This window comes from Ictalurus punctatus, chromosome 29 (assembly GCF_001660625.3).
Source record: "Ictalurus punctatus breed USDA103 chromosome 29, Coco_2.0, whole genome shotgun sequence".
NCBI classification, from domain to species: Eukaryota; Metazoa; Chordata; class Actinopteri; order Siluriformes; family Ictaluridae; genus Ictalurus; species Ictalurus punctatus.
In genome coordinates, this window is record NC_030444.2 from 9,429,716 (window position 1) to 9,455,096 (window position 25,381).

At 39.1% G+C, this 25,381-nt stretch overlaps 1 protein-coding gene across 7 annotated transcripts in view; it reads right to left on the bottom strand.

Annotated features, from left to right (window-relative positions):
* Positions 1 to 1,907: 1,907 nt before the first annotated feature.
* The window catches only part of LOC108260483 (protein Dok-7), a 42,707-nt gene continuing 19,233 nt past the window's right edge, over positions 1,908 to 25,381 (bottom strand). Inside the window, exons 8-13 of one of the 7 annotated variants that reach the window (XM_017460816.3) lie at positions 21,924 to 21,972; positions 20,221 to 20,826; positions 19,262 to 19,350; positions 17,830 to 17,899; positions 7,334 to 7,462; positions 1,908 to 5,652 (exon numbers count right to left, since the gene is read on the bottom strand). In XM_017460816.3, coding sequence (XP_017316305.1) covers positions 5,513 to 5,652; positions 7,334 to 7,462; positions 17,830 to 17,899; positions 19,262 to 19,350; positions 20,221 to 20,826; positions 21,924 to 21,972 — 1,083 coding nt within the window. In that variant the 3' untranslated portion in view covers positions 1,908 to 5,512. Of the gene's footprint in view, positions 5,653 to 7,332; positions 7,463 to 14,297; positions 14,702 to 17,405; positions 17,621 to 17,829; positions 17,900 to 19,237; positions 19,351 to 20,220; positions 20,830 to 21,923; positions 21,973 to 25,381 lie in introns of those variants that run through there. The other 6 variants (XM_017460815.3, XM_017460817.3, XM_017460820.3 and 3 more) reach the window with 6 other exon arrangements.

The window sequence follows — 25,381 nt, forward strand, 5'->3', positions numbered from 1 at the left end:
TTTGTTAGGTATAAAAAAGATAGAAAATAGAATGGGCATGCATGTTATTAGAAAATATGAATTATTGTCATATACCACAGTGCTGTTGGATTCTCAACAAATTCTCAAATCTGATTGGCCAGAAGATGTTGATTAATTTTCTATGAAAGCAGCTCATATAGTTAGTTGTTCTACAGTGGTACTTGAAAGTTTGTGAACCCTTTAGAGGTTTTCTATACAGTATATCTGCATAAATATGACATAAAACATGATCAGATTTTCACACATGTCCTAACAGTAGATAAAAGAGACCCCAATTTAACAAACATGACAACAATATTATACTTTGTCATTTTTTATTGAGGAAAATGATCCTGTATTTCATATCTGAGGGTGGCATAACTTGGTTGGTCATGACATCGCTTTCAGACAGGAACACGGCTTGGGAGGCCATCTCGTCGACTTGTACAGGAACTTGGCATGCTCTCTGAGGTTCAGGTGTGGGGCAGGCTCTTCCGCTCCACAGAGAGATGACATGATATCCCCAGCCTTACTTTAATGCGGCGCGAATGCTACTGTACAGCCAGCGGGAGGAACGAAGCGCAAGGCGGAGCATGAGGGGGAAGCGATGTTCCACATGAAGCTAGAGGGGGGTGTGATGCTCTCTGCAAGGGGGGAGCAAAGTTCTCCATGAGGCCAGAGGGAGGAGTGATGCTCTCCATGAAGCATGAGGGGCGGAGCGATGTCCTCCGTGGAGCAGGAAGGGGGAGCGACATCCTGCATGAAGCAAAGAAAAGGAGCGACTAGTGTAATGTTCCAGCTTGAGGAGGGTGGTGGTGGTGTGGTTCTTAAGAACCCAGAGGAAACAGACCTGACAACCCATTTATTATTCTGCATATTATTAATTGGTCATTACATTAGAAAACCAGAAGAGAAGAAGTAGCATACAGAGTGAGAAAAATGTAATGGATGTTAAAAAGATTGGTGAGAGAACTTATGAGAGCGAGCACTGTGCATGTTAGAGGGGAAGAAGTGTCAGACAAAGACTGAGTGTGTTTGAATGAATTATCAGTCACCCTGGACTGACCTTAAAAAATGTAAGGCCTTATTTTTACGCCTAATGTGCCTTGTTAATCCAGTGCTCTTTCAGATACATGGCATTTTTGTAAATATTTTCCCTTTGCATTTAATATATTCTGACATGAAGGCCAGAATCACAGCAACAGTCTGATGAGACCCTCTGATGAAAGACTCTTTTTAAAGGTTCCTCCTTCATGCACATTCGCAAAACTTGCACACAAAAACACAGGATAGACATTATTGCACATGATTTCCTAAATTAGGGCTTAAAAATACCTCTGTACAACCTACATCCACAAATTATGTCTCTCAAATGTTTTCCTAAAACACTAGAGCAGGTACATTAACATGTTCCCAAATAACGCAAGCAGGATTCAGGAACAGGTAATCTTAGCCGATGCAGCATCGTCCTGCAACAGATAAGGACAATGCATGACACCAAAGGTCAGATCAGCAGGCTGTTGGACTTTTCAGACCTGCAGTTGCCATGGTGACCCACAATTTCCTGGGGCACACATGTAAGACCCAATCAGCATATAAATGCTAGCTGTGTCACACTAAAGCGAGAGATTGTTCAGAACAAATGTGGCTCCTTTCTAAACAGATAATAGGAAATGGAGATGATTGAAGCATGTAAACTGATACAAAATTGATTGGCATTCTGGGTCAACATTTTTTCTTTAAGCATGCTATAAAACAATTAAAAGCGATTGGGGGATATAAGAATTATAATGCAAAACCATAAAAAAGTAGAGAAGAAATACCCAATATTCATAAAGCAGATTAAATTCATCTGAATATTTAATAATGACCAACTATGTATATCAGAAAAAAATTTACAAGGCCCGTTGTTTTTTTATTTTTTTATTTTATATTTTGCATAAATGTGACAGTTCTACATCACGGACAATAAAGATATCTAATATTTCCTATAAAATAACTCAGGACTACACTACTAATTAAGGTTAGTTTATTCTTATATTAAAATGGGGTCAGCACCCTTTTAATATAAGAATTAACTAAGCTTAATTTAACTTAATTTAACTCCTAAAGTCATAAATAAACTGACAGAACAGCAGAAGAGTGAATAGGGAGGTTTCTGTTACAGCATGTATCTGAAAGCAGTCGAAATCAGAGGCTCATTCTCTCTAATCACTAATGTCCACTCAGAAATAAATATCTCTTGGAAAAAGGCACAATTATTGACAGAGTGAATTCCAACTTACAACTTAAATACAGATTTATAATTGTTAATAAAATAAGTACATTATGGAAACATGATGAAAATGTATTTCATGACAAATCATCATCAACAGAAATATTAAAAAATGAAGCAACTTAACTAGAAACGTAGAAATTAATATATTACACACATCTTGAACTCAGTATACCTAAGACTCATATTTAAAGTGGCATACATTGATCAGCCATCACATTAAAACCACTGGCTGAATATAGTGTAGGTCTTCCTTGTGTTGCCAGAACAGCTCTGACCTGTCGAGGTATGGACTCCATAAGACCTCTGAAGGTGTGCTGTGGTTTCTGGCACCAAGACGTTAGCAGCAGATCATTTAAGTGCTGCAAGTTGTGAAGTGGGGCCTCCATGGATCAGACTTGCTTGTCTGGCACAACCTACAGATGCTTGATCAAACTGAGATCTAGGGAATTTGGAGGCCGAGTCAACACCTTGAATTCTTTGTCATGTTCCTCAAACCATTCCTGAACAATTTTTGCAGTGTGACAGGGCGTATTATCCTGCTGAAGGAGGTCAGTGTCATTAAGGAACACTGTTGCCATGTAGGGGTGTACTTGGTCTGCGACAACGTTTAGGTAGCTGGTACAGATCAAAATAATATCCACATGAATGCCAGGACCCAAGGCTTCTCAGCAGAACATTGCCCAAAGCATCACACTGCCTCCAACGGCTTGCTTTCTTCCCATAGTGCATCCTGGTGGCATCTCTTCCCCAGGCAAGTGATGTATATGCACCCAGTTGTCCATATGATGTAAAATAAAACGTGATTTGTCAGACCAGGCCACCTTCTTCCATTGCTGCATGGTCTAGTTCTGATGCTCATGTGCCCCTTGTAGGTGCTTTCAGTGGTGGACAGGGGTCAGCATTGGCACGCTGACCGGTCTGTGGCTATGCAGCCCCATACGCATCAAGCTGTGATGCACTGTGTGTTCTGACACCTTTCTATCACAGTCACCATTAACCTTTTCAGCAATTTATGCTACAGTAGCTCTTCTGTGGGATAGGACCAGACAGGATAGCCTTCACTACCCAGGCGCATCAATGAGCCTTGGGTGTCCATGATCTTGTCACTGGTTCACCAATTTTCCTTCCTTGGACCACTTTTAGTAGGTGCTAACAACTACATACTGGGAACACCCCACAAGACCTGCCGTTTTGGAGATGCACTAACCATGTTGTCTAACCATCACAATTTGGCATTTGTCAAAGCTGCTCAGATCTTTACGCTAGCCTTTTTTCCTGTTTCCAACACATCAACTTCGAGAATTGACTGTTCACTTTCTGCCAAATATATCTCACCCCTTGACAGCTGGCACTGTAACGAGATAATCAGTGTTATTCAGTTCACCTGTCAGTGGTTTTAATGTTTTGGCTAATCGGTGTATAAATAACATCGCTTTAAAATAGTCTCTAGGTGGAACTGCATATAGTTTACAGTCAACAGTCAGTCATCCATAAATCAAGAGAAAGAGTAGCATTTTACATGCATGTACAAGATACTGGTATAAATACACAAATCATTGCAGTAAGTGGATCTTTATCTTACAGAGAAAAGGCTATACTGACGTCAAGGATGCTGTTGCAAGATCTTGTTCATGACCTGCTGAATTGAAGACTTTTTATACGATTTTATTGTACTTTTTCGTACAATTTTATACGGCCACTTATAGTATATTAACGTCCAATATACAAACAAATATAAATATACATTAAATTGTGTTATTCAGATCTCAATACTGAGAAATTTGGGAACAAATTAACCTTACCAAATACTGCAAGTAGAACTCAAGGTCATGAACAGGTTATCTTCACTGATGCAGCATTTTCCTGTATCAGATAATCAGTTAATACATGTCACCAAAGTTCAGCTTAGCAGCCTGCTCAGACATTTTCAAACCTGTTCTAATATCTGGTGTTATCTCTGTTGACCTCCTGTGGTTTTAATAGTGATTCCGGACATGCGTATGAGACCCAATCAGCATATATGTAAATGCCAGCTGTGCAACAGTAATGAACAATGCAAAGATTATTCTGAATAAGAGTGGCTCCTCTCTAAAATGCTGCTAGGAGATGTGGTCCTTGAAGGTCTAAAGGTGCATAGGGAATAAGGGTGAAAAAATCTGATGCTCCACGTGCTTTCATTCATGTTAACATTAGCATTCTGCTAATAAGTTTTTCTTTAAGCATGCTGTAAAACAATTAAAGCAATGTAAAGAGGGAAATAAGAATTTGTATGAAATACACAATAAATACTACAAAAAATATATTTTCAGTTTTAATTGTACTATAAAACAATAGTATAAAGCCGATAAAATGAGAGAAGAAATATACAATATTCAAAAGCTGGTTAAATTCGTCTGAATATTTAATAATGCCCAACGTTGTATATGCACAATTTCCCTTCATTCATTCAAAAGAAGATACATGGCAATTTCCATAGCCACAAATACAAAAATAAGGAATACGATTGTGGCACTTGCAGATGTGATTATAAATATTGCTGCTATTTTCATGACCAGGAAAATAGCAAAAAGAATGCAAGAATTTTACTACTCTGTCCACAGTGAGCCTCATATGGATCCGTCTGTTTTTTGCTCAGTAGGTAATGTTTTGCTGTTCCGTGTTTGCAGCTCTTATACGTGGTCAGAGATGTCCACTACTTTATTAAGGGACAATAGAGTATGTAATTGATTAAGGGCAAATATTAAAGCAAATTAACAAGAGACATGTTGCTGCAGGCAGCTGAGCGTGTGGTGACTCATCTATAATCAGCCATGTTCACACGGTCTGTCCTCACAGCTCTAATGCTCGAATTATCACACTCACACTCACCCACACACACACCCACACAACAAAACCCACATGATCACAGTCTCATAGCTACACAACACCAGCTAATAAAACTGGGCCTTCGGCTGCCTCAGTTCAATCAGATTTTCTGGCACGTATGCCACCCGTTCAGTTTGATTTCGCTTGGCCTGTGACTCTGTGAGTAAGTGGAGTTGAAGCCTTTAACACAGACCTGCGGTCCAAATCAGAAGCGTGAGGAAAGATCTTGGCACTTTTAGAACTTAACATTCCTCACTGTTTCTCTTCTGAGAGACACTTTTCCAACACACTTTTCTCTTTTTCTTCACATCACTGTTGTCATGGTAAAGAGCAATGGCATCATTATTATTAAGGTGATAAATGATGTCATCACTGCGGTGCCCCTCCTCTTTTCCACTGTTCCATTTTCTGAAGTCCTGCCTCCCGCCCCAGTGCATGCTGGGTACCCACTCTGTGTGCAGTCTCTGTTGCAGTGATGTCAATTTGTGCGTATTTCGTGGTGCCTTTTCCTGCAGAACAGAGATTTAAAAAAACGTTAAGAATGAAACCACATGACAATTATATTATTTATTATATTATTTATATGAATTATTGTCAGGAAATGCGTTTGATTTAAATGTAAATTGTGAAGCTCTGAAAAGTGTTAGGCCATGTTTTGACTGGAACTGACAGACACAGAATGCCACTTTCACTGTGCATGAGGAATGAGCACACAGGCCACACCTCTTTCACTGAGACTAACAGTCTCATACTGTTGCTGTAATTAATTATTGTAATTAAACATTATTATTGTTGTTGTTGTTGCTGCTGCTGCTGCTGTTGTTGTGTTGTTCTAATTTTCTAGATCCACCTTACATTCTCCTCTTCTCCAAGCAGGACTATTTGTGAAGGAACTGTTAGTCCTGTTTATATAATTACAAGAAAATTTAGACTATCACTGTAGCAATAAATTAACCTTTCCCACATGAGCTAATAATGATCCCCTACTGTGACAGACATGGGTTGTACAGCACTATGATTCACTTCTCTGTGCCACAACTGCTGTCAGTAGCCAAGGCTACAAATGTGAGGAATAGAATTACAGGTAAATCAATTCCGGCAATGCTTTTGGGTGTAGAAGGAGAACCCTTGAGAATATGAAGCACTTTTCTATCCTGGCCAAACCCTACTCTGATGCTGTATTTAGTAACCATTTCACATGTTTATAAAGAGGAAATGGAATGACTTGCATGAGTCAGCATTATGGTTTATTGATAGTATCGCATCACTAATACGCACATTTCCACTGAAGTTCCTGAACCATCTGAAGAACTAAAGGGTTGCAGAACTGCAAGGAGAATGACAGTATGGGAATGAGAACTGTACAAGTTCTTGGTTTGCATTTCCACCAGACTGCAGAGACATGACGATTATGTAAAACAAAATAAGTGAAGCAAACTGTTTGACATGTAAACATTTTAGGACACAGCAAAATTACATTACTATTGTGCTATGTTGCATAAATATGTTGTTAACATTAATGCTGCTTTTTCTAAATAAGCTGCACTTTCAATGCCCTATTTCTCATGCATAAATGTAGTTGATATCAACATGGTTTCATTTTGGTTGTGCCAGTGTAACCATGGGCAATTTATCACTTTTGATTAACGCTTCTGTTAAGAGTTTCAGCAAAGTGAACAAAGTTTTAAAGTGAATGTCCCCTTCTAATTATAAATATTTTATCAATGTGTCAAGTGACTACTGTTACTGTTCTGTAGCAATCCCAGTCCATGTAAATAATGTAGTATAGCCTAAATTATGTACATGAAATGAAAAACAAAGCAGCTATAATGACATACTGCTCCAAAAGAGTCCGGGGTATGGACTCGTGTATTCAGGCCAGCAGTGTAAAAACCACCCTGTTACCCTGGAGAGGTTAATTGTCTAGAAAGTATTTAAATGAAACAAAAAGACCAGAGATGTTGGCACATTCTTCCTCTGTAAAACGTTCAACTGCATTTTGTATGTACATTTAATTTAGTTGAGCGGTTTATAAATGGTGGTTGCAGTCTATTTAGGTCAATATTTCAAGGGTGTTAAATATTTTCTCATAATACACAAACAAAGGTTCAATAAGACTAATAATCACAGTTGGCAATCAGCCATCATCCCCACTTTAACATCTGCAGGTTAAATACTGTGTGTTCTCACCTCTGACGGTGGTACCGTGCTCCTGCAGCTCCAGCTCCATATAGTGCAGCTGCTTTTTGGACATTGGGCTGATGGGAATATTTACATATGTCACTCCTCCTCTCGGTCGTTCACTCACCCCTGTGCCATCTGGAAGGAACAATAAACAGAATATAGCTACAAGCAGCAATTATCAGGGTTCAACCCGTTTATGGCCCTTAAAGACATTAAAATATATTAGTTAATATTGTGCAATCCTATAAGAACCTAAATCAAAGAAAAAAGAAGATAATTTTAAGAAATATCGGCCTTCATTAACCTTGTCTAATAGCTGCTGAACACTGATCGACCAATGGCGGCCATGTTTTTCAAGATTCACAGTTGTCCTCATATATGCTGATTGGACCTTGAACACCGACAATTCTTGCAAGATTTATTTTTCAAGTTTATTGGACCAACGTTCCACATTTACTGCCAACTGCATTTTGTTTTGTTCTGCTATAGCACCACCAACTGGTCACGCTCAGTAATATATATATATATATATATATATATATATATATATATATATATATATATATATTTACATCTATCCTCAAATTGAGCCCATATATAGGTACCCAAAGTTTGGTGAAAATATCTCATTCAGTTCAAGAGTTATAGCCATTTAAGAAAACATGGCCACGCCCACTTCAAACTTTATGTGCCCTTGTGAAGGTAAATCAATACTTTTTTTATTTATAATTATTGATCTATGTAGCAATACTATTATTACAGTTGAGCAAAAAACCTAGGACTAGGCTTTTGAAATAATCTCAAATATTTAATGAACGATTTGATTGACAGCAGTGGTTCTAGAGGCAAAGTTGTTCAGAATGAGGAGCTCTACTGTATGACACAAAAAATAAGTGTATGTCTGAAACACTGAATAATATACAACCATTTATACAGCCATTTTCATGTTTTTTTATTATAGCACCACTAAGTGGCCAAACTCCTTCATTTTTAACAACTGACCTCAAACAGAGACCTTACATAAGGGTAACAAGTTTGGTGAAAATTTCTCATTCTGTTCAAGAGTTAAAGCCATTTAAGTAAAAGTGGCAACGCCCACTTCAAACCTTTTGATATACCCTTGCAAGGGTAAATTAAAAGTTCAACTTTTTTTTTTGATAAATATTGATCTAAGACGTCCAAAGTATTGTCCCTCTTGGCTTGAAACCCTAATAAATGGAAATGCTCTTGATGCTTCCACTAAGGCAGGTGTACGCAAGCATACAGTATGGCTTAATATACCACTTGCACTACACATCCACACTCCACACAGAGAGAGAGAGAGAGAGAGAGAGAGAGAGAGAGAGCTTGATCGACTGTAATTTACTGCCATTCATGACTACTGTGCAACAAGAGACAGAGACAGAAATCCATTGTTTTCCAGTGACGTGATAACAGTGGAGATTAATAACAACAACTATTAGAGTGGTTATAGTTTTTATAGTCGTTTTTAATCACAGCTTCAAGCCTAATTGACCGACTGGTGACATGAAGTAAATGGGTTTCTATTCATGTTTCTTTTGGAAGTTGAGCATTTCCTAATCTAAATTTATAATAACTTAAAAGTAAGTGTAAATTTATTATTTATTTTGGACTGGGAAGTTTAGGGAAAAAGCTGCAATAATGCTGAACTCATTTTAGGTAATGAGACACATTACAGCTACAGTTCCGTATTGAGTGAGCCAGACCAACAAAATCCATTTAGTACACCAAAAACACGTCAACATTTCCTCTTATATTCATTTATCTGAAATGTAGATACAGATATATTTTGCACATGATGTAGTGTTACAACCTGGAACTGAACTTGACATCATTGGGATTATACTAGGGATGCACCGAATGTTCGGGAACCGAAATTATTCTGCAGAAAATAGCAAAAAAAGCACTTTCAGTGTTCTGCTGAGTAAGTGAAAAGGCCGAATAAATTTTACTGAACAATGACGTGTTTGATGACGCGACCAAATAGCCTAGCAACCAGAGTGAGACGCGCGAATGTCATGACCTCCACTTCTGGCAGTGCACTCGAAGAGATGAGGGGGCGTGCGCATGCACGAGCTACGTGCACGAGTGGTCAGCGAGTGTATGCTCTTTGGATGTTGGCAACCGTGACATTGCTTACTGTGGACACGTGCGTTTGTTTTGTTTCTGCTCCGGAGTGTTCTGTCATGTCGCGAGACGTAAGGGAGTAGAGTACGGAAGCAGGTAAAGACGTATATATTTAAGGGCAGGCAGACAAATCCAAATCGTAATCCAAAAAAGGTAGTCAAGACAGGCAAAGGGTCAGGCGATCGGCAAACAGGCATAAACGGGGCAAAGCAGGAATCGAAGTCGCGGTCACAGAAAACAGGGTCAAAACCCAAAACAAAACACATGAACTAGTACTATGGACTCGGAGCGGAAAAACCAGTGGGGGCTAAATGAACTAATCTATAGTTTAAACTAACTAAACCTATCAAGGATCATAACATTAACAACGTATCTAACTATATTATATCTACTATAATACTCCACGAGGTGTACAGGGACGCGAGCGGTATATACAGTATCTCATAAAAGTGAGTACACCCCTCACATTTTGTAAATATTTGATTATATCTTTTCATGTGACAACACTGAAGAAATGACACTTTGCTACAATGTAAAGTAGTGAGTGTACAGCTTGTGTAACAGTGTAAATTTGCTGTCTCCTCAAAATAACTCAACACACAGCCATTAATGTCTAAACCACTGGCAACAAAAGTGAGTACACCCCTAAGTGAAAATGTCCAAATTGGGTCCAATTAGTGTCAATTAGTGTCATGTGACTTGTTAGTTTTACAAGGTCTCAGGTGTGAATGGGGATCAGGTGTGTTAAATTTGGTGTCATCGCTCTCACACTCCCTCATACTGGTCACTGGAAGTTCAACATGGCACCTCATGGCAAAGAACTCTCTGAGGATCTGAAAAAAAAAGAATGGTTGCTTTACATAAAGATGGCCTAGGCTATAAGAAGATTGCCAAGACCCTGACACTGAGCTGCAGCACGGTGGCCAAGACCATACAGCGGTTTAACAGGACAGGTTCCACTTAGAACAGGCCTCGCCATGGTCGACCAAAGAAGTTGAGTGCACGTGCTCAGTGTCATATCCAGAGGTTATCTTTGGGAAATAGACGTATGAGTGCTGCCAGCATTGCTGCAGAGGTCGAAGGGGTGGGGGGTCAGCCTGTCAGTGCGCAGGCCATACGCCGCACACTGCATCAAATTGGTCTGCATGGCTGTCGTCCCAGAAGGAAGCCTCTTCTAAAGATGATGCACAAGAAAGCCTGCAAACAGTTTGCTGAAGACAAGCAGACTAAGGACATGGATAACTGGAACCCTGTCCTGTGGTTTGATGAGACCAAGATAAACTTAATTGGTTCAGATGGTATCAAGCGTGTGTGGCGGCAACCAGGTGAGGAGTACAAAGACAAGTGTGTCTTGCCTACAGTCAAGCATGGTGGTGGGAGTGTCATGGTCTGGGGCTGCATGAGTGCTGCCGGCAATAGGGAGCTCCAGTTTATTGAGGGAACCATGAATGCCAACATGTACTGTGACATACTGAAGCAGAGCATGATCCCTTGTCTTCGGAGACTGGGCTGCAGGGCAGTATTCCAGCATGATAACGAGCACTGCCTTGCTAAAGAAGCTGAGGTTGAAGGTGATGGACTGGCCAAGCATGTCTCCAGACCTAAGCACTGTTGAGCATCTGTGGGGCATCCTCAAATGGAAGGTGGAGGAGCACAAGGTCTCTAACATCCACCAGCTCCGTGATGTCGTCATGGAGGAGTGGAAGAGGACTCCAGTGGCAACCTGTGAAGCTCTGGTGAACTCCATGCCCAAGAGGGTTAAGGCAGTGTTGGAAAATAATGGTGGCCACACATAATATTGACACTTTGGGCCCAATTTGGACATTTTCACTTAGGGGTGTACTCACTTTTGTTGCCAGCGTTTAGACATTAATGGCTGTGTGTTGAGTTATTTTGAGGGGACAGCAAATTTACACTGTTACACAAGCTGTACACTCACTACTTTACATTGTAGCAAAGTGTCATTTCTTCAGTGTTGTCACATGAAAAGATATCATCAAATATTTACAAATATGTGAGGGGTGTACTCACTTTTGTGAGATACTGTATCCCCAATATAATCAACCGTATAGAACCAAATAGAACCATTTTTTGCACTCTTGTCAATGCACTTTTTAATGCATTTTTTTGTTGTTGGCTACAGAGTGTTACATTCTTTCAGCAGTCAGTTATAGGCCTAACATAGGCTATTCAAGGGGAGTTCAAAGATGACCACATAAAAATATTTTTATTTTACTAATTTATTTATTTAAAGTTATATTGTGCCTTACTGGTAGCCTATGCCTGCTGGAATGAAAAAAAAGTTCAGTGTTAAATAAATATTTTGAAATTGTAGTTTTTGTAATTGATTTTTTTGTTTGAAAAGCAAGACAAAATAGTAAAAAGCACTTTTTGACTATTTAATTTATGCAATGGTGAAAAAAATGGCAAAATAAATAGAAAAAACACAAAAAAACGTGTTCGGTAATCGGCCAAGGTTTTCTTTTCGGTGCATCCCTAGATTATACTGTATATAAAATGGATTTAACTGATGAGACTAGCTAATTTCTTTTAAATTTTTCAATTCAATTATAGTGTACAAGACTATTATAATTTAAAACACAGATTCTATATTCAGTGGTGAGCCCTTTATCAGGCTAGTCCAGGCAAGCGGGGCATATGTTTGACACCACTGATCTAACATTTTAAAGATTTGAATAGTTAAATGGTACTCATAGCATTAATATGTTAATATACAATTAATTGTGTCTTTAACTTTAGTTTTGTAATGAAAGTGCTGGAAAAAGATGGAGAAGCTCTGATATAGAGGCAACATTTTTTTCTTTCTTCTCCTTCTCTCTGTATAAATATTTGTTCTTTTGTATGACAGCTCAGCAGGCATGTGGGCGCTGACTAATGACACAAGTGGGGAGTAGGCAGATCTCTTTATGACATTTTTTAGGTCCTTATACTGTTATTGCACCACACACACATACATCTATTGATCATCCTGTAAAACATTATGAATGTCTTATTATCAGCCACTTCCTCACACAGAAGAGCAACTGATCTTAATGATGCTATTTGGAAGACATTCTGTCCACGTGGACTGATTCACAAGGTGAGGCCTTGGGACACGGCAAGAAAAGTAATAAAAAAGGAACGGGAATATTAGATTAATTCTGAAATAAACCACCCTTGCTGTCTGGAATGAAAGTAGAAACTCTGTTGATACCAGTCCAGTGTATAATAATGGTGCAAGATATAAAATGTATGTTTATTTGTAAAATAGTGATGAATTAATTAGTATTAATTAATTAATTAATTAGTGTCAGCTTAATCACACTATGCCTAGCACAAACTGAGGAAAGTGAATCTGAAGCAGGGGAGCGCAGGGCTAAGTGTAGAAAACTAGGTGACCCTTCCAATATTACTGCATGGTCAAGTAGACAGCATTTGCCTCACGAGGAACTTGTTAATTCTTGAACAATCCGATCACATTTCTATATGAATTAATATACAGTGAACAGAGTTTTTACAGAATGTTTGTTTTTCTTTATTATTTTAAATGTGTGCCTTTTAGCACCATTTTGAAACCTGTGTCCAACTCTCAGCAGTGCTAGCCAGGCTTAACCCTCTTACCCCGTATGGCCGAAAAACCGGCTTGCCCGTCTTTGATCTATTCCCGTAAGGATGATATACCGGCTTGGTTGTCTATGCCAAATACCCGTAAGGCCGATATAGCGGCTTTACAGTGTAAACGTTATCCCCATAAGGCCGGTGTACCGGCATTACTCTGCTATGATTCCTTACTTATTTAATTATTATTTTTTAACCCGGAAGGTTGAGGACGTCATGACGTGATTACGTTATTACGCCGGCATTACGATGAAGATCCAAGCGTGAATATTGGTGTAATAGTAGAAGTGAACTAAAAATGCCAAAGTGAAAAGCTAATCGTGTTTCAGCTAAAGTTACACCTACAGTGAACACAGGTACATCTAAAACAGTGAAAAAAAAGAGAAAACATACACAGTTACACAGGCGAGAGCGAGGATTCTAGATAGTGACAGCAGTGAAAGTTCAGGCGATGTTGAAACCGAAACCGAAACTGATAGTGACGCAAACTCTCCTGATTCAGACCCTGATCCGTCTTCATCTTCAGCATCAACCAGTGCGACTGACACTGCAGGGGTCTGGAGTCATAACGTGACCATTCCTGTGCATTCGTGAAAACACTACCTGCTGGTCGGATTATCACCAGAAACTTGACTTTTGGCGCTAAAATGCATTTATTTATTTATTTATTATTTACTTGATTTATTCAAAGGCATTGACCACGCTGATGCTTGTATGGTACTTCAAATGAGTATAAGGATTTTAGCGAGCATTTTTCGTCATTTCTTTAGTTAAAAATTGTGCTCTAAGTGGAGTAAAAACACTGAACTGCTTCATTTTCAAAGTAATATTACACAAATACATTATTATAAGTTGTTTCAAGGCCTAAAAATGTTAAAATTAAAATGTTGATTTTGGGGCCAATTTTGGCCTGGGAACTCAGGGTTGGCGTGCTGTTTCTATGGGGAATATAGGGTTGTGAGACATAATACTGTGGGAACTAAGGGGTAAGAGGGTTAATTTCAGCCTCCATATGGTAGGGTTTCAGGGTGTCCAAACTATTTACTCACATAATGAGACACAGGAGTCATGCTATGCACTATTAACACCGTGGAGTAATTAACATTTCACTTCTTCCACTTTTTTTTATTTTAACTCATTAGTTAATTATAAAGCAAAAAAAAAACAAAATGTATCACATAGTGGAGTCAAAGAGGGAGGGGATAGCTGTGGTGCTGAAGATTGTAGGCCAAGGCATGTTTAAGACTAATGCCAATATACAGTGAATCATTTGAAACAGGGCCACTGACAATTTAGATTTGAAAACAGTGGAGAACAGAGTAAATCCATCAAGAAAATGGGTCTGGAGGGGTCAATCACCAAACTTCCCAGGCAGAGACCCAATCAAAGTCTAATGAAACCCTCAAGAAAAATACAGTCTGGTTTATGCTGCAACTGTCCTCATCTCATCTTGGTTGGACAGGCAAAAGAAAGACCAAGAACCACCAATGACTGGTAAAATGAAGGCACTTTACAGAAACACATGACAAACCAGCCTTGAACGTTTTCTGCCCAGTAGTTGAAGGATCCTGGGGTTCAACTGGAGAGTTTTGGTGTGAGCAAAAACTCCTATAACATTCAGAATATGTATAGATCAAAATAATGTCGACATGCATGAATGGATGGAAAACAATGACAATGTTCATACTGTAGCCTGAAAAAGTATTGTACATGAAAGAATAAACAGCATCATGTCAACTGAATATTCAGATTTAAGCTCAAAATTTCTTTGCATTTCGGGTCTCAGTCAGGGACTCCCTAGCCTTAATAAAAAGCAACTAAGGGCCAACCATGACACATATCTTTCAATAAAGAAAAAGCAATGTCAATTAATCACATAGTGTGCACTGACGCTAAAAGGGACTATATTAAATTTTGTGCTAATGTGTTGCCAGGGAACATAACTAGCACAGGTACAATGCCTTTTAATATAACAAAAATATATGATCTCAAACATAAGGGATAATGGTTTCACTTGTTAGCTCCTAAAAACAAAAGTACAAGGGCTTTTATTTCAATGTTATATTAATGGAAAATCCAACATAGAAACAGCGGAGACAGCAAACATTTGCAGAATGCACTGTAGGGATATGGCAGGGACTCTGCTCAGCTAGTTAGCTATGTACGTTAGTGATGAGAAGTGCAGTGGTGCTGATGGTGGTACTGGCATGAAAGTGAAGTGTTAGAAGCTTGATGCAGCCTATTGAAGGTATTGAGATGGAATGTGGAATACATGATATTATCCTTCTCAGTGTATCTGCACTTGATAAAACCAGCATGAACAGTAAGAAAGGAAATACAAATTTGGGACAAGCAGCATTAAGGAGACTGAATGTGTGAGACTAACTGGATTCACAGTCCAGTGTGCCTTTATAATTTTTGATAAATAAAAACTGCTAGGCCAAATCGAAGGTAAAAACACCTGAGCTTGGGATTTTGCTGTTTTGCATAGATACTGTATGTCCAAAATGATTTTTCTGATGGTGGAGGGTAGCTCTATCTCAACTCTGGCAACAGCATAAATCTTGGGAATAGGGAGTATTCTATATTAATACCATTGCTTACATTAATGTTGTTGCAAGATAAATGTTATTTAGCAAAGAACTCAGTTCTGAGTAAAGAGATTTCTTCACAACCTGTCATAAAGACTTCCCCTGGAGCATGTGTTAGCTTGCAGTTAAGATGCTGCACGATGTGGTTGGAAGCTACAAGCTATACCCTGGCAATTAGGCTTGTCATATTTAGCTAAGCAGACACAGAGTGCGTAGATTTTAGCATATTGGCTGATTTATACACATTTAAATTCTAAATGGGGGAAATGTGCCTCTGGAGCCATACCAGAAGTTAACTCAGTCCAATTCCCCTGAAGATTATAGTCAACAAAAAGATCATGCCTCAGTTTAGCAAGTCTGAATCAGTGTGAAATTAAAGGGTCACGAAACCTCCCTCTTTCAGCTCAAGTCTACCTCTCAATGTTTTTGAAAAATGCAGCTTAAATGGGCGTGGATGGCTGTGCGAAGAAGGGAGGGGGAGTGGGTGTAGCAGGGAAAGTCAGGAGAGTAAGAGGGAGGCGAGCCTTCAGAACACTCACAATAAGGATGGATAGTGACAAAGTTTGCAGATGAGGCAGCGGACTTGTCTCCTCCTGAATCCCCAGGGCTAAATGGAGACACAATAGATAGTAGTGCAGGTCCTCTGCCTTATCTATTTAAACCATTAGCCCCTGGTGTGACTATACATGAAATAAAACCGGAGGTAGCGTGGATGAAAAATGTCGGAATGGTAGTTAGCTAATAGGCTCGCGCTTATCACGAATAAAAGATGAAGGCTTTTCCCTTCAACACGGACTCTCGTTGCATAATTTTACAGGAGATGGCCCATGAAGCTTTAATATTATATCATATATTGTATGTACAGTTTTTATAATATATTTTATTATCGTTTTCCTTGAGCCGGAGGCAGCGCGGATGAGAGAAATGTCGGAATGGTAGTTAGTTAATAGGCTCGAGCTTTTCACAAATACAAGAGTGAAGGCTCTTCCCTTCAATGCGGACTCTCGTTGTATAGTTGTATGCGACGGCCTGCGGAGCTTTAAGCGGTTAGTAAAAGTGTCATGGTTAAAATTAGACACATACACATTTGAAGGGATAGAAAAGTCCTCGGACTGACTACCGCATCATTGTGTAGACAAGAACTGCTTTCATGAGCAAGTACGAAGTCCACCTTTCTCCACTTCTCATAGCTCTCCCGAGAAAACACACTCGAACTCTTACACCACTGAAACAAACACCTGCGACCCATTTGAACGCCTCTCTCATCTACTACATCTGTAGGAAAGCAGTCATGTGCTGTCATGAATAATTAAGAGCCAGCATCTTCTCATAGGATAAGAACACACAGGCTCATGAATAATTATGAGACACCGACACGTCATCGAAGAACTATAGTACATTGCCAGGTCACCGCCTGTGACGTGGTACAGGACAAGATTTTAAACCAGGAAGACAAAAATTAACCATAAATTTTCTCCTACAATTGAAATGAGCAGATGCTAAGATTGTCTTTTATGATGTGAGATATGAACAACTCTCGAAAATCTCGGAAAATGTAGTTTAGTGTTTCATGATGCTTTAATGATATATTTGCCAAGGGTATATAGAAACACAGGGCCAGTGCTAAATAAATTATCTGATGATTATATAAATAACTAGTTTAAAACATTTTGTATAATACAGCCAGTATTTATTTTTTCATTTCAGTTGGCTTAAAACATTTCAACAGCTCTACAGCTCTGTCCTTTGGCTTTGCACCTCACATCTACAAGAAAACGCTAGCAGCAACCCAAAATACATCAAGTTTGTTTCATTTCCTGCAGTTGAGTTGATGCAGGGGTGAATCACTTTCTCACTGTACTCGAATCATAATAGAGTATGCTCGGAACCCGCCTAAGACCACCTTGCTCTTGAACCAAATGTTTTGGTCACCTGCCTAAAGGAACCACACGAAGGGGAAAAACGCACCATGGTTTGATTTGGACTAAACGATGCATATGTGAAAGCACCACAATCTAACCCTAACCTACACAGTGTGAATGTGTGTACCACAAAATGAAATGTATGTATCACATAAGGAGGTGTATTGAAGTCTGAGGAACACATGTTGTTCTACATTGTCAGAGAAAACCTGTAGTTGCTCACCTTCAGGATCGTCAGTGCTCCTCTGCTGCCCAGAGCTGCCCATCAGGTCATATCTGCTCTTCTCATCTGACTGAAAAAGAGTCACATATGTCACTAGGTGGTAAATAATGTTTGCTATGTAAGGAAGACATTTAAATCTTCTAGAAGAGAGAAGGCAGTAACAATGTGCTACAATGCTGTGGAAAAAGTATTTGCTGATTTCTTCTGTTTTTGTGTATATATCATACAAAATAGTTTTAGAACATTCTCCCAAAAGGTTTGAGGATCATCAAGGTGTGTTTTGGCAAAATTCAGACGAGCCTTAATATTCTTCTGGGTTAGCAGTGGTTTTCACCTCGCCACTCTTCCATAGATGCCATTTTGCCCAGTGTCCTTTGATGTTGTTCTTGGGTCTTTTGTGAAGTAGTTGCTGTGCTATTGGAATAATTTTTAAAGGTTGGAAGGTTCACTACTGTGCTGAGTTTTTCCATTTGGAAACCCTTCCCAGACTGATGCATTTCAATCACATTCTTCCTCATCATTTCTGGAATTTCTTTCAACTTTGGCATAGTGTGTTACTGGGTAAGATCTTTTAACCAACTTCATGCTGCTGAAAAAGTTCCCTTAAGTATTGATTTGATTGAACAGGGTTTGCAGTGATAAGGCCTGGGTGTGTCTAGTCCAGCTGAACCCCATTACGAATGGAGCTTCATAGATTTGGGGAATTAGTAACATTTTCACACAGGTCCAGTTGATATTGGGATAGCTTTTTTGCTTCAATAAATAACATTATCATTTAAAAACTTTATTTTGTGTTCTCAGGTTGGCTGAGAACAAAATCTTAGATGTTTTAATTTCTGAAACAATTTAGTATGATATACACAAAGACCAAAGAACTCAGGATGGGCAAATACATTTTTCACAGCACTGTATTTGGGGTAAAACACAACGGATAGAAAATAATATGACTAAAATACTAAATTGTAATTCAATTAAGAATCATATCCCTGGAAAACCATTTGGAATTTGGAAACCCACCATGATTATTATGTATTTAGTCTATACTACAGGTTTTCATTCTAGGCTGGGTTGGTGCATTCAGAAATTCCCTGTGTGTTCATTAAGTGTTTTTTTTTTTTCAAAGGGATGTTGGCAGAGAGAAAGTCAGCGAAAGAAAAAAAAAGATGCTCCAGTATGAAAAGCTTCTTTCTCTATGATTGTCTTGTAGGAGGGTGTGAAAATTCTTTGTCCAAACTTTTACACAACACACTCTGTTCAGAACACTGGGCTTATCACAAGCTCTAACTAGCTTACACACTTAAGTTATGACAAACATGATGCTGTTTCCCCTGCCTTCTCTCTCTCTCTCTCTCTCTCTCTCTCTCTCTCTCTCTCTCTCTATCACAGCCTGTCTATGGCAGTGCCAGACCCTTCGTCTCATTCAGTGTTGAACCTCTGAGCTCCTGTCTGTGGCTTGGCCCTCCATGATCTCGTAGGTGGGATCCATTCTCCCTCTCTCTGCATGACTTCTCTGCTTCTTATCTGTACAGGAAAAAAAAAAGTAATTCGATGGACTATGTTGATATTACAGTATGCATGCACATGAACATGAGCCAATAAATGCTATCTGGGAATCACTGTAACCCTGAGTAGCATCTGGACTTCAATGACTTCAATCATATACATCTTTGGTCTGCTATGGCTTATAAGATCAGTTGTGGAGTACGTGTTGTGATGATCAGGTTCATGTATTTTGTGACCTTGGTGCACAACAGATCGATCAGTCCACATATATATATATATAAGTGTTTAGGATTAGCTTGATATTTTCCATACAAGTCTATACACTTACTCATGCCTTGAGAACGTAGGTTGAGATCTATGCTAGAGAGTCAGCTAAGCCTTCTCTCTGAATATAGTTGGAACATTTGTCTAGCAGTCTGTGGGCTGGTGCTTCAGATGGCAGCCCTAGCTATACTGCCAAAATGCCTTAGCCTAAGGAGTACCATTACTCAAAACTGAGCGTACCACACATCACTTTAAAATAATAACTGCCACACTGACTTAATTTGAAAGTTTTTGTCAGAAGCCAGAGATTCTCTCTAACCATCCATAACTCCAAAACAGCAAGTACAAGAAATAATTCGATGAAATGGTTGGGGGGGTGAGGAGGTGGAAGCAGCAGGCATAATGAAGGAAAACAGGCCAAGAAAGGAAGAGGGCATGCACCCAGCAGGAGGAAAAGATGTTTTATTACTTTGTCAGAGAGAAACAAACACAAAAGAGAAGAAAATGTTCAGGAAAGATCTTCAAAAGCAATACAAACGAGAAGTGAGTGTTGTTTTGTTCTCTTGGGTTAGACAACAAGAGTGCCCACAAGAGTTTAGCTGAGACTCTTGGTTGATCCCTTACCTCCCAGTGTTGTTTCTCCATTACTGAGCTGTAAAAGTGGCTGGGAGGTGGATGTAGGAAGATGAGGAGGTTCTTCCACAGGAGGGGTCTTTGAACTTAATCCCCAGCAGCTATCACTCAGGTCCTGGAGAAAGGGAGAGTGACCCTGCCCACCAGTGCTCTTTTGTCCAGATGGGTGGCTCAAGCTACTAATTACTGGAGGAACAGCCTTGGGCAGCATGCAGCCATCCTGACCTTTTCTACATTGTAGGCAGTTCTCATAGATTGTTGAGCGAGAGGTATGGTGGGAAAGAACGGTGGGATAAACTTGGCAAGATGAAAGGCACTGAGGTGATGCTAATGCTGAGGCCATCGGGATATATGAACCAGATTGGGGTGATCCCAGGCTATTGTTCCCTGGAGGACAATAAAGCCTTATCAGATCAGGCAGGCTTGGTATAATTGGTGCTATGCCAGTTCTCCCTTGAGAATAATGTCCTAACAGATCAGACAGACTCTCTATATAGCTCTTAGGGCTTCCCTTTTGCAGCTTATCTGTTTGGGGATTCCACTCCAGATTGGTGGCATGAGCTGACGTATCACTGATGAGACTCGTCGATTTTCCACCTGCTGAAGTAACATCTGATGTTCTGAAAATGGGACCTTTAGAAAGTTTTTACTTACCTGCAGTTTTACATATACTATAATCAGACTATTAATCATTAATCATTGTTATGCATGAAAAATCATAGGTAAACAACTGCTGGGCTATTTTCATAGTTAGCAGCTTAAGTCGAAAGGTTTTGTCAATATTTAAGCGGGGAAGTTTTTAACATATGGGTTACACAGATTCTTAAGTTAATTTTCTAGGTGTGCTATTCAATTATGCAATTGATCTCCATGTAGTTGTGCCTCCAAAGTTCCAGATTTGTCCGAGATGAGATTTTACAACACTGTCTTTAAACATAAGCACATGCCTTTAAACTTGAACAAATCAGGGCTAGAACATACGGACCCACAGAACATTGAACGTGATTTGAGAATTTCATTGTTCACACATCAGATGTATTCTGAACGATATTACTCTGAACTGAACAATATTATTTTGAACTTGATTAAACCCATGGAAGAAATGACAAAACGTCACATCAAAACATTTCTGGGTACGCAACTGGACAAAACTCTCTACCAATCAATCAGCATTCAACCAATATATAACACCACAATGTGTCATTAGCCTGTCGGAGGACTGATTGCCAGCACTTCTCTCTCACGTTTTCACGTATGGTAGGTGTACCTAGTAAAAGGCCCAAGGAGTGTGGATATAAGCTAGATGTACCTAATAAACTGGCAAATACATATTCTATAGTAACATGAACCAAACTGTGAAGCATAATGCTGATTTCATTGCAGTTAGCAATGGTAACAAATGGTTACCTCAAAAATTCAGACTAAAGTTAAACACTTGGGAATGTTTTAAATGGACAGCTTGCATTACCATGTGTTGGTGTATGGTGTCACTTACCAATGCTCTCAGTGAAATGAATAGCAAGAGGTGTGATTTTGATTTTGACTCTAAAATGTTGTTATAAATGTAGCCTAATGGTTAAATTGAATTTTACTGTGCTGAATGGTCCTGAAGGTTCTTGTGAACATAACCTAATTAAATTACAAAGCATTAGAGTGCAGCTGTTCATAGCTGTTCAGCATGAAGAATGTCCTACCTGGCACGCCAGGCTGTAGTGAAGCTCCTGCCTGAGGTAAGGGTGCTCTCTGTTCAAGAACAGAAATCATCAAATTAGTTAAAAACTCACTTACTGTATAAAGTAGGACTAAGGGAGGATTTAGATTTCCATGCCTAACAGATATACAAAAATACATTTTACATAAAGATTTATTGTTAGAATTCAACATCTGCCCTTCGACATCCATTAAAAGTGAATCTAGAGATTTCGCATATGTTTTCTGTTTTCTCAATATGTGGTAAAACTCCTGTCTGTAGCACAGTCCATACAGATGCACTAACTAAATATCAGATGAAAAATGTTGTAGTATACCTTTAACACCTTTAATTCTGTTTACACACGCTCAATCTGGCCGCATCCTGTCTCCAAAAGGTAGCACATCCTGCACTACATTTTCCAGCCATTCTGCTTCGGAAGTGAGTGACTCACTTTGGGCCGTAACAACTAATCGACAACGTTGATAACGATAGTTGGTAATGCATTTCATTATCAATGAGTTGGTCTGTATTGTGAAGTACGCTGTGGCATTTGATGGAAATTGGATGTTACAAAACAGTACGACCTCCTCTAAAGTATGGAAATGCTTTAAATTATACTACGCTGTTGACCTCATGACACAACTTGTGCTTTCATGTGAGCAATATTAAATTTGTAGTCATTCATTTACAAGAATGTGAGAAACTGTGGAAACATGATGTCCTTGGTTGAACCATGATTATGCTTAACAGCTGTGCATTCATGCCCTATCACAAAACATCATCTCATGCTACTTTGGACAAAAATTTGGTAGCTTGTATGACAACTTGAAGTGTTAAAAATGACGAACGCAGCCTTAACTCAATGATTACTTGATGAGACGAATGTATTCTCACATTAAAACGCAACTCATATCAGCAAGTGGTGACGCTATTTGTAGAAATAGCATACATAATATAAGTATTTTATTTATTAATATATCTTGCATGGTCAAGTCACTGTTTCACTTTAGATTGAAATTAATCCCCATAGGCTCAAGGTTCCAGAAGTAGCCAATTGACAGTGCTGGGATTTGAACTCATGACCTTCCCATCAGTAATCCAATGTCTTAACCACCAAGCTACCACTTGGTTAGATAGTTCATCTTTAACTGGAAAGAATTACAGAATACCATCTCCATGCATGAGTCTGGACATCTCTGATGGATACTTGATAATATTCTTAAACTTTACAGATTATCTGATAAATTTCAGTAATGTCGTATTGCAGTTATTTAATTAAGACTAGTTAAGAGTGCTATAATAGTATTAGTTGGATGAAATGCTGTACAGAGATATTTTTTAATAAATATATTTGGTATCTAAAATACAGTATTTAAAAAAAACAACCCCACTAATAAATAAATGATTGACTAATTATCACAATAATCATTACCTGCAGCCCTAGACTCAATAAAAATGAAAATGATCTGTGTGAGAGAATGGACCTCCTCCACACAGTGCTACTACCAAGGTGCAGCATTGGCTGTCTATCTGAGGTATATATTCTTCTGTTTGATCTAGCAAACAAATGTTAATTACAGCAGTGAGTCACAAAGAAATGTTAGCATCAAAGAGCATTTTACTGTGCATTATCTGATCACAGCTTCATAAGAGCACTGAGGGTGAGGAGATAAAATGTAATACCTCTTTTATACTACTTCTTTTATCATTTATCTTTTAAATAATATTCATTCAGGTCTGGTCTTCAAATGAAGACTCAAATAGCACAATAAACTGTTAAGCTAATGTTCTGCAAAAGACTGAGAGAATGAGAGAGAGAATACTTGTGTGTGTGTGTGTTGCTATAAGTGCTATCCAACACATTTATCTTTTGACTAGAACTGTCACAATTTGTTCAAAGATTCGTATATCTCCTGCTTCAAATGTTCCCACGATGTACCTTCAACTGTATCCACCAGCAGCTCATGTGTCTGAGCTATATTAAATCATTTTTCAATCTTCTATCTTGTGGTGTCTTTAGAATCTAGGAAGCTGCAGAAAAGAAAACAGGACTCCACCGACATCATGTTCTGCTTATGATGCAGACAGAAAATATTACTGAAAAGCAGAACATTGCTAGGCAGTGCTTGAAAAGCCTATTTTGCTAGGCTTCCCAAAGTAAGTAGCCTATTTCTGTGGTCGAGTTTTCAAAGTAGCCACCTTAATGTTGTTATCTTACAGAATGAACACTTAACACAAATCAGTAGCGATTAACTTGTCATACATTGCAGGGCTAGTGGTCAAAATCCTAAGAGTGTGGTGACAGCAGGTCCTAATGCCCTGTCCTTGCATGTCAGAACTGCTGTAGTGGCCGTGAATAAACCTCTCTAAATGCAACATGACACCACTATCTGCTCGACCCATAGCATCTCACTATGGTCTGGGTATCACTAACATTTTAGAATTTTTTTCTAGAATAAAATATATAATTAGTTGGGTTCAAGCAAGTAATCATTACGCAAATCAAACAGTGTATTTGTTCGATTTGTGGGTATATAATTTCCTATCCATTCAATATTTATTCATCTTGGTCAGGATCACAGAGAATCCATAGCCTATACATGGAATGTTGGGTACAATTCAAAAATACACCGGTCCATCAACAGATCAATTTAGCATAGCCAATCCACCTACCAGCATGTTTTGGGGAGATGGGAGAGGGACCAGACAAGCTAGAGGAAATATGATCAGGCAGGCTGAAGTCTCTTCTAAAGAAACAATTTCTACAGCTGTTTGCCCAGAGAGTTTGTGGGTTTGTGGAAGCTATCCACTTTCAGCTCACAGGCTGTTTTTACTCTCATTTATGAAGTTTGTGGAAATAGATTTCCAGTATCATCCAGGAGAACTCTTTCAACTACAATAAATCTCAGGTTTTCAGATAAAGACATCCATCCATTTTCTGTACTGCTTATCTTACTGGGTCACGGGGAGCCTGGCTTACTGGGTCACGGGGAGACTGGAGCCTATCCCAGGGGGAATGGGGCACACCCTGGACTGGGCGCCAATCCATCACAGGGCACAATCACACACTACAGACACATTTTTGGAAATGCCAATCAGCCTATAATGCATGTCTTTGGACTGGGGGAGGAAACCCCCACAGTACAGGGAGAACATGCAAACTCTGCAGACACAGGGCTGCAGTGGGAATTGAACCCTCAACCCAGGAGGTGTGAGGCAAACCTGCTAACCACTAAACTACCGTGCCCCCAGGTTAGGGCCTTTTTACCTTTTGTTTATTTTATACCTACTGCTGTTTGCTGCTCTTGCATGGAGTATTTTTTGTTTTATTCACTAGCTTAGTAAATATAACATGCCAGTCCTGACTATCAGATTATTAGAGACATCAGGACTGCAACAAGTAACTGAGACAATAAATAATATTACAACCCCAATTCGGAAAAATCTGGGACAGTATGG